This window comes from Drosophila santomea, chromosome 2R (genome assembly GCF_016746245.2).
Source record: "Drosophila santomea strain STO CAGO 1482 chromosome 2R, Prin_Dsan_1.1, whole genome shotgun sequence".
Lineage (NCBI taxonomy): Eukaryota > Metazoa > Arthropoda > Insecta > Diptera > Drosophilidae > Drosophila > Drosophila santomea.
The window spans coordinates 2,596,072-2,606,822 of record NC_053017.2 but is presented as its reverse complement, the minus strand read 5'-3'; the positions used below and the strand labels follow the sequence as shown (position 1 = coordinate 2,606,822).

At 41.2% G+C, this 10,751-nt stretch overlaps 1 protein-coding gene across 1 annotated transcript; it reads right to left on the bottom strand.

Moving 5' to 3' along the window:
• Window positions 1-309: 309 nt before the first annotated feature.
• LOC120445716 lies at window positions 310-754 on the bottom strand. The gene is made up of 2 exons (XM_039626281.2): window positions 696-754; window positions 310-635 (listed from the first exon to the last, which is right to left on the bottom strand). The coding sequence occupies exons 1-2, from the start codon at window positions 721-723 to the stop codon at window positions 310-312; spliced, it is 354 nt and encodes a 117-aa protein (XP_039482215.1). The 5' UTR covers window positions 724-754.
• Between the last annotated feature and the right edge of the window lie 9,997 nt (window positions 755-10,751).

Below are 10,751 nucleotides of genomic sequence, written 5' to 3'. Positions count from 1 at the left end.
GAGGGAAGTGCCCGACATACAGCGCACGTTTATGGGGAGAAGGTGGCTACGACTGGGACACTGAGCCGTCATCACCCCATGGGTGTCAGGGACCCATCTCACAACCCACAACCCACCCACACCCCGGCCACGGCACTGGCCACCCGGACCGCCAATGAAGATGGTAAATGTAAGGCAAGCCCATCCACCCTGGCAAGGAAAGGAACGGTCCACCAACCCATCGGTCCGGAAAAGAGGAGTCGCACCCTTACCCTGAGACCCCACACACAGGTATGTCCCAGGTAGCGCAAGACTTCTCTGCTGATGGCACTAGATGGCGGCAGCAGGTGGTAACGTGGACGTGAAGTAGGGCAAAAGTATGGGCAAAAGTATGGGCCCGGACATCAGCGGTAGGTGTCCGCTCATCGTTCTTGGACCCGGATGGGCTCCGATCCCTGAAGCAGACTGGCCCCCAGGAAACGCGGACGATCCGGACGCAGGGGAGGACGCCGGTGCGTCGTGATGCACCGAGCACGCGATAAGTGTCGGGTGTGGGTGCCGGCGTTGGGAGTCCGGGCTTTCGGCCAAGCGCGAGGGGCCCAGGTAAAAATATAAAAACACAAGGTGTAATGCCTGAAAACGATCAAGCAAGCATGCTGCCAAGAGAATGTGGATTAATGGAAAGGGTAATGTGGAAATTGAAAGAGAAAACGTACCTGCGAGTAATTTCCTCCTTGTCACCATGTGCTTAGGGAGGGGGCGCCACGACCACAAGGCGGTCGATCGGCACTCGATAGTGTCGATTAATAGGCAAAAATACTGGAACTATCGGCACATGACGGGTGACACGCGAATATAATAAGATCATCGAGTGGCAACGCTGCAGCAACGGAAGATATCGTGAAAATAATAGATCTACAGAAGAGACTCGCGAGACGTTCATTTGTAGGAACAGAACAGGAGCTTGCTATTAAACCCTGGTATCGACAATTTTCCCGAGTATAACAAATTAATTCAAAACATAATTTATTATTGCGATGTTTGCAATCTTGCAAAAACGAATCATAGGCCAACAAAACTTATTTTTGAAATAGCTCTAGAGGGCAAATATCGCCCGAGACAATCACCCCAATTTTACGTAACTAACTTTTATGTTATGGACAATGAACAATATTTATCATGTATTGACGTTTATTCAAAATGTACATCCTCTATAATAACAAATAGTAAAGATTGGTTAGAAGCCAAAAGAGCCCTATCTAGAATATTTAACAACATGGGAAAAGCACAGAAAATCAAACCAGAAAAACCCTTAGCGTTTTTGAGCTACTCTTTAAAAGTCTGGCTAAATAATGAACGAATACAGATCATCACGAGGAAAACTGTAATAGCAGATAAAGAACGCCTTCACAAAACAATTAATGAAAAGATACGTATTGTCAATTCTTAAAATAATAGAGAAAATACAAACAAAACTAATGAAACAAAAAAAACATAATAAAATAGGGCAGATATCAGTTTACATTCTACTTTTCGCAGGCTATCCCACCTATGATTTCGAGATGATTAAAGAAAATAAAAAATAAAAGAAAATCACTTAATCACTTAATGAGAACCGACAAAATATAAAATTGACACACAATATATACAAGCCATTCCATAGCACGTTTAAAATCTAAAAATCCCTCTTATCATCTATTGAGCAATTAAATGAAAAACATTATAACGAAAACAAGAGAGAACGCTATGGTCGAGCTCCCCGACTATCTGATACCCGTTACTCAGCTAGTTGAAGTGCGAAGGAGAGTATTCAACGGTTTTTGGCGGCTTGTGGGCGTGGCAATAAGTTTTTTTGGCAAATCGATAGAAATTTACAAGACTAATACAAAAATGAGAAAATATCAAAACATTTTTAAAAAGTGTGGGCGTGGCAAAAAGTTTTTTTGCAAATCGATAGAAATTTACAAGACCAGTACAAAAGTGAGCATGGAGTGAGCATGGCAACATGAATCGACAAACTTGAGCTGCTTCTATGTCTCTGGAGTCTGTATGCTTAATCTCAACTCTCTAGCTTTTGTAGTTCCTAAGATCTCGACGTTCATACGGACGGCCGGACAGACGGACGGACCGACGGACGGTCAGACGGACATGGTCAGATCGACTCGGCTATTTATCCTGATCAAGAATATATATACTTTATATGGTCGGAAACGCTTCCTTCTGCCTGTTACATACTTTTCAACGAATCTAGTATACCCTTTTACTATACGAGTAACGGGTATAACAATAGAGGCCAATATGTAACTTATTATAAAAGTAAAGATACATATCACGTTGTTGATAACCTTAATGATGAAATGATTAATACGTACTCAAAATTTTGTGACGTCGGCGTATTAGTGCCCATGTCCCGGGTAAGAACAAAGGCCGACGGAGGGGCATCCGATCCCAGGTTGCCAGCGTAAGCTCGTCGATTTTGGGCTGTGGGATCTTGGTAAGCCCCTCACCTCTCCAGCATAACGAGAATAAATATTAGATGTGTCTGTAAAAGTTCTTACCGTTCGTCAGTCAGCAGTCCCCACTGCCGCACAAGCTAAGCTTTAGCTTGATTGTAAGACGATCGGGCAATGACTCGGCCACATTCCCTCCCCTTCATGTGACTGCATGCCTGATGAAACGTCGCGGGCCGCGTAATACGATCCCCTTTTGTCATAGTTATCCGTCAAGCGTTATGTCATCTTTTCTGACTTACTCTACTTCTCGCTTCAGCACCCCTTTGGAAATGTTTATCGACTCATTTGTTGTTAAATTAATAGCATAACTTTATTGATTAATAAATTGTTGGCTAATGCCATGTGTAATACAAAATTTAAAGGGTAGCGTACAAAGATTTTGAGAAGTTTACTATAATTATTTTTAGCGGGGAGTAACGAATGCATCACCGGACAACTGTGCACACGTCAACAAATATTGTTGGCTATTCCACGACTTCAAACTTCGCCCTGAGGGCTCTTGTCTTGATGGGTATGGTGATGGTCCGTACGCCGCTGCACTGATTGCTTATAGATCCTTACTAGTCTCAATAGTGCCAGCAACATTAACATCACGGCGATGAACTCAAGTGTATGTTGGACACCTAGTATCTTATCTCTGTGATCGATGTCTTCCACGATGTTGATCACGTAATCTGTTTTGTCGGATGCCTTGGACTCCTTGCCGCCCATCTTTTATATCTTTTGGCGCAGTCGGCAGGGTTGAAGTTCTTTCTTCAGGAGTATTCCTAATGCTGGGCCTTGATCCTTCTAGTCTAAGTCCTGGTATCTTGGGGTTCGGTACTTTACTCTTGACCGGCATTCTTGGCGATTAAGACAATCTTCAGCTGAGTATGATCCCGCCCGAGAATAGACTTCCCGAAAATAGAATCGAGAGGATGGAATCTCGTGAAAAGAATCTCGAGAATTGACTCTCGAGAATTGAATACTTTATCTGTGGGCTGAGGTCTTTTTATTCCGGCTTAGAGCTCTTTATGAGCTACTCCCGAGAATAGACTTCCCGAGAATAGAATCGCGAGGATGGAATCTCGACCTAGGAGTCATATTTCTAGATTTCCCCTATTTTGGGAGTCAATACCCCCTCGGTGAACTGTGCCCGTTACTGGAGTATGATTTCTCTCTGACCGATTGCGGCCGCTGAGCTGGTCATCAGACTCTCGTTTATAGTCGACTTGCATTTTCTTGTCGCGTTCCGTCTGAATCAACGAGATGGTAGTCCCCCTTCCCCTGCTTTAGATTCCGGTTGGTTTAATATGTGTTTATCTTCAAAGTCGTATGATTTTACAAAAAGGGTTTACGTAACAATTTATAAAAAACTATTAAACATATTACGGAATATATCGATGACGTAGAAATGGGATCATAACTAACGCGAATACAAATTTGTATTCAAAAACTTCTAAAGCACCCTTAAAAATTAAATGGATATAAAAACACAACATAAACACATAAACACATACGCAAACTAGATTATCAGAGACCATTGCATAGTTGGTATAATCGAACACGAAACACCAATATGTACTTTCCAGAAATATCGTTAACTGTTTTACATTCAATGCATTTAGCCTAATATTCCTATATTGTGGAATATGACTTTGGAAAACTTAATCAAAATTTTAACAATTAACTTACTTTTATTGAAAAGCAAAATTATTAAATATTCAATTGTAATATTTTCAAATAATATTCAGCAATACACAATCCTAATATTTACCGAGCGTAATGCAACATAAGTTGAACCGATGTTACGTATAGAAATAAAACAAGAGAGAACGCTATAGTCGAGTTCCCCGACTATCTGATACCCGTTACTCAAGTGCGAAGGAGTGTCTTCAACTCTGACAGTTTTTGGCGGTTTGTGGGCGTTGGAGTGGGCGTGGCAAAATTTTTTTTGGCAAATTGATAGAAATTTACAAGACTAATTCAAAAATGAAAAAATATCAAAAAAAATTTTAAAAGTGTGGGCGTGGCAGCTTTGGGCGGTTTGTGGGCGTTAGAGTGGGCGTGGCAAAAAGTTTTTTTAGCGAATCGATAGAAATTTAAAAGACCAATACAAAAATTAAAAAATATCAAAACATTTTTTAAAAGTGTGGGCCTGTCAATTTTGGGCGGTTTGTGGGCGTTAGAGTGGGCGTGGCAACATGAATCGACAAACTTGCGCTGCTTCTATGTCTCTGGAGTCTGTGTGCTTAATCTCACCATTCTAGCTTTTGTAGTTCCTGAGATCTCGACGTTCATACGGACGGACAGACGGACAGACAGACGGACAGACGGACAGACAGACGGACGGACAAACGGACATGGCCAGATCGACTCGACTATTGATCCTGATCAAGAATATATATACTTTACACGGTCGGAAACGCTTCCTTCTGCCTGTTACATACTTTTCAACGAATCTAGTATACCCTTTTACTCTACGAGTAACGGGTATAAAAATGTAGACCGAGCTTTTGAAAAGCTTCACCCTTCATAAGCATCATAGTATAAATTTTCCCAAGTCACAAAGCATTAAACGATAGGAAACTTTAATTATCGATAAGCGGCATGTAAAACGCCGTACAATAGTAATAGTAATAGAAGAGTGCAGAAACTGTTTACCACGCCCACCCTAACGCCTACAAACCGCCAAAGACAATTTTGAAATCTTTTTTTTTTATTTTTCAAATTTTTGTTATACTTGTAAAATACTCTTGATTTTCAAAAAATCCTTTTGCCACGTTCATTCTAACTCCCACAAACCGCCAAAAACTGTCAGTGTTAAGATTTCCCCTCCGAACTTATACTAGTTGAGTTACGGGTATCAAATAGCGTTCTCTCTTGCTTTTATAATCAATTGTATAATAAGCATGGTACAATTGACTTCGAAATAAATGTAATATATAAAATATTTTAAAAATATTTATACCTAAATAATACATTATATATTGTAAATATATAGCATTGTAAATATATGTATGGTAAATTGTTCTGTTCTTGTGCTTTGTTAAAGCAAGATCTTTTTCTTGAGTGGAAATACAAAGTCGGCTGGGGCTAGTATAATAATAATATACAATTTAATTATGATTCATTATTTTTTCCTAATTTCAATCTTGTCGCGGCGTTCCAAATTTCAATAAATTTTTTTCTATATTATCCTATCCTATCCTATCATATTTTCCATCACTCCATCTTTTTCGTTCGTACGAGTTGGCAGCATCATTATGCTATGTTAACTAACAATCAAAGGGCGCGGAATTTAAATATTAACCAAAATATACTAATTGGGTTTAGACCCAACATTAGATTATCCTCGTGACAGCTAAATGTGGTGCAGTCTTCATCCGGGCAGTGCGAAATTGGAGCTCGTTTATATACTCGTGGTTCCAGCAACTTCTTCCATCGATCTATCTTGTTTAGACTGTCGTCGATTGTAGCCAGTTGTGCGAGCGACCAAGTCATTTCTGGTGTCTCAAAGAGTGCGGTTGAGTCGTCCCTTGACGCTTTTCTTATGCTCAAGAATGGAAGAGCCCAGCTATATAAAGTGGATGTTAATAAACTTAGGGCGACAACAAATTTGGGATCGCATTGTTTCTTCCTTAAAAATCAAACGGCTTCAAAGCTAGCTCCTGCGAAGTTTGTAGCGATGTCACAAAATATGTCCAAAGGAAGTCCGCATCGGGCATTGAACCGCTTGAGTGACATGTCGCGCTTAGTCCCTTGCATTAACTATCCACCCAGAACTGTTGTCGAATTAAAGGGACGAGCGTCCTTGACCCGGTGTGATACGAACTGTGGTACAAAGGGATCCTTAGCTGGAATCAATGTTGTCTCAGCTGTCCTTTGGTCGTAAGACTCAAATCCCTCGTATTATATCGATTGTTCCAACTCGATAATGGTACAGCCTCTGGATAGGATATCAGCCAGGTTACAGTGGGTACGAAATTGTCTTCAGTGGCACTCTGAAGTAGTTTGATAATGTGGCCGAGTGTTGGAGAGTCGCTCGATAGAGTTGTGCTAAAAAATGTGCTGCACAAAGTTTTAATTTTGACCGAAACAACGAGAGCAGCGAGAACGAACGTACTTTGCCCCATTGTAGAACAAGAGGACTTGCAAGTGTTTGATTGTAGCTGCATCGACAAACTTGCAGTAATAAGAATAACAGTTTGCGAATTCCAATTGGCCATCCTGTAGCATCTGTAACGTCCCTTTTGGTTTGATTTAGTTCCACCGAGGTAGTACTCCACTGAGCAACAATTTTATTGCTTTAGCCCAAATTAATAGTTTTTTCATAAATATAACATTATTACATATGACTAGATATGACATTCTGCGTATAGATACGGTGCAGTTGCTTTGCCATATGTTACGCTATACAATACGAATGGTTGCGATGCCGTCACAGTTTCGCTGCTTCACCGTAAGTGTAGTCTCGGGAATCTCCATGATCGATACGCCATAGCCGTTCCATATTTTCGGTAATTTCTTCTAATGCGATAGATGAGGAAGTGTTCTGGAATGAGCTCGACATCAACCAGACACAATCCATCCAAAAGTACGGGTAGTATGGAAGAAGGTTTCCGTGCCTAGAAGCAAATATTTGTTGGCGCGGGATGCGCTAGCACACAGGTTCGTCGCCTCTGCATCGACGGGCAGATGACCCTTGTCACGGCAATGAATGCATAGCCTGTGGCGTTTTACTGCATTGAGGCGATTTTCTAGGGCGAGATTAATTAGCTCTGGGCATCCAATCTTCTTGTGGTCTGTTTTTGAACATATTTTACAAGTAAGTGTTGTATAATTGTAGGACACGCTTGCCTGGTTCCACATAGGGGCTTCACCAGTGGGCTTTTATCCGATTCGATATATTGACAATGACATTTGATGACTTGTACGGTGTAAAGATAGTGTAATTCAGCGACTCATTCCACGACGTTTTTGGTCCATCTTTCCCATGACTATGGAGATGAGCATGACCTCGCAGAACTGTGACTTGGTGCCCAACAAACGCAACTAATAATATGCAGCCGAAGCATTATCGACGGCGAAACTGCTGACCATTTGACTTGGCGGCAGTTGGCAATGCAAAGACGCTATGTTGTCCAAAAATGCTACAGTTGGGTTATCGATCCAGAGCCTTCGTGTAGCTCTTTGGGGTCACCTGGAATGATTGAACCGGTTCTAAGGCGGGTCCACGAAGAGAGTTGAAATACTTTTTGAAACGAAAACATATTGCAGATGTTTGTTTCCTTTTTTATTTTTAATCTGACAATGTCTGGCTTGACAAGTTGTGTAAGTGCGAGCGAGACGAAAAGATGTAATAGAAATATTTCGCTCGCCAAGCCTAAAGTGCAACCAAGGTTATGTATGCTGGGGGTGCTCCTAGAGGTTAACTATGGTGGAGGACTGATGTATCCACTACAACTAGGTCGGAATGACGTGAAGGATGGTGTGTCCACTCCAACGACGTCCCGGCTGCACGAAGATCAACAGCGACTGCTAGGAGTGGCGGACATATGCAGCGGGAAATGCTTGAATATAGCAGTCAAATGCGCGAGCGCAAATCCTCAACGTTCATACGGACATGGCCAGATCAAACAGATATTAGCCTTGATCACCAAAAACTGGTCTTAAGAAACAGCCCATTTTTTCACAAAAGGCACAATAAACGCCGATATTTATAAAAGGGAGTGCTTAAAAATACGTTTCATTCCATTTTATGAATGTCTCAAAAATATTTTGGTCTGATCTTGCAACAGCGCACAAAGCCCATTCAACCTTACATAATTCAAAAAACATCAATTTTGTGTCAAAAGATGATGTTACGTCGGCGTATTATTGCCCGTGTCCTGGGTAAGGACTAAGGCCGAGGAGGGGCATATGATGCTCAGGCACCAGGTTATCAGCGTAAGCTCGTGGATTTTGGATCGTGGGGTGACCTCTCCAACATAACGAGAATAAATATTAAAAGTGCCTGTAGAAGTACAGTTAGTCAGTCAGCAGTCCTCACTGTCCCACAAGCTCAGCTGTAGCTTAATCGTAAAACGATCGGGCAATGATTCTGCCAGATTTTCCTCCCCTTCCAGTAGTCCGCATGCCTGATGAATCCACTTCTCGCGTCAGCACCCCTTTTGGGGATGTTTTCCCAATCATTGTGTTGTAGTTAAAATAATAGCGTAACTTTATTGATTAATAAATTGTGTAATACAAAAACAAGAAAAAACGCTATAGTCGAGTTCCCCGACTATCTGATTCCCGTTACTCAGCTATTGGAAGTACGAAGGAGAGTTTTCAACACTGACAGTTTCTGGCGGTTTGTGGGCGTTAGAGTGGCATTTAGAGTGTGCGTGACAAATAGATATTTGGCAAATCGATAGACATTAACAAAACTAACAAAATGGGAAAAAATATCAACAATATTTTTTTTGGGCGGTCTGTGGGCGTTAAACATGAATCGACAAACTTGCGCTGCTTCTATGTCTCTGGAGTATCTCGACTCTCATACGGACGGACAGACAGACGGACATGGCCAGATCGACTCGACTATTTATGCTGATCAAGAATATATATACTTTATATGTTACATACTTTCCAAAGAATCTAGTATACCCTTTTACTCTAACGGGTATAATTAAAGGCTAGCATACAAAGATTATGAGAAGTTGGCTATAATTGTTTTTAGCGGGGAGTAACAAATTTATCACCGGACAACGTCATCAAATTTTGTTGCCTATTCACGACTACAAACGTCGCTCTGAGGGCTCTTGTCTTTGCACATTGAAAACAAGGCGGATACTCGGCGCTAAAAAGTTATTTTTATTTAAAGAATATTAAACCTTAAACATTTAATTTCTATCAATGAATTACATTGCTATCAATAAAATATTTTTTATACCTAAAACCCTTCGGTTATCCTTATTACAAAAATATTTACTAATCGAATACATATAAAATTGGCACGAGAATATATGCATATATAACAAGAGGGAACTCTATAGTCGACTTCCCCGACTATCAGATATTCGTTACTCAGCTAGTGGTAGTGCGAAGCAGAGTCTTCAACAATGACAGTTTTTGGCGGTTTGTGGGCGTTAGAGTGGGCGTAGCAAAAAGTTTTTTGCAAATCGATACAAATTTACAATACTAATACAATAATGAAAAAATATCAATACATTTTTAAACAGTGTGAGCGTGGCAGCTTTGTAACTGCTGTTACTTTATTGTTGTTGATATCCACATAAAAAACAAGAGAGATCGCTATAGTCGAGTTCCCCGACTATCAGACACCCGTTACTACTTGATTGACCCATTCTAGGAATAGGGGCTATGCACTCTTGTGTGGTGCATAGCTGGGAGCTGATTTGGGCTAGCTGGGACCAAACCAGCTAGGCCTGCGCCGTAGTCTCCTAAATCTTGGTCATCATGGTATTGGTGTTTTTGCTGTTCATCGTTGGAGTGTATGTATTCTTCTAACAGCCATGCTCAGTGATCCGCTAAATATATAGGGAGTTTCTGGACACGGCTGCAAGTTCTCAGGTGATATACAAAGCTTTCGCATGGAACACTGCAACACCTTTGCCCTGAGCGTCGCCCAGCTCGTATAACGCTTTGCCCTTACGCTGCAAAATAAAGCAGCGCACGCGATTTGGGCCGAGCTACCCTTCTGCCTTGTTACTCTGCCGTTTTACTGTCAAGCGCCTGTACTACTTTTTACCGGATGAGTTCCATCTTGAGTTCCACTTGAGTTTCTAGTGTGGCTAGCTCGAGCCCTCTTGAGCCCCTCTTTTTTAAGCTCTGCCAAAGATCATATTGGGGACGTCAACAATAAACCACACATTTGGGAGTTCATGTTGTCTTTTAAAAGCTCTACAAACTCATCCTCGGCGATTTTCAATTCAAAGTGAAAGTTGTGCATGTCGGAGACATAATCGCTGAAGGACTCGTTATACCCTTGGTTCCTCTCCATCAATTCTTTGACCTTCATTAAGTCACTTCCAGTTGTGAAAAAAGCCCATTTCATTTCCCTTATGAGCAAATAGTAATCAAAATCGTAATCTTTAGCTCGATCTTTGCCAATACCTCTTGCTTGCTGCGCCGACCAGAATTTCAGAATTTTCTGAAAACTTGCTTTCGACTTATTCGATATAATTCTTTTACCCTTTCCACACGGAATAAAAAACTTTAAACGGTCATACCGCGGCCGGTTCCGTCAAATTTTAAGTTCACTTTTTCTGGCCA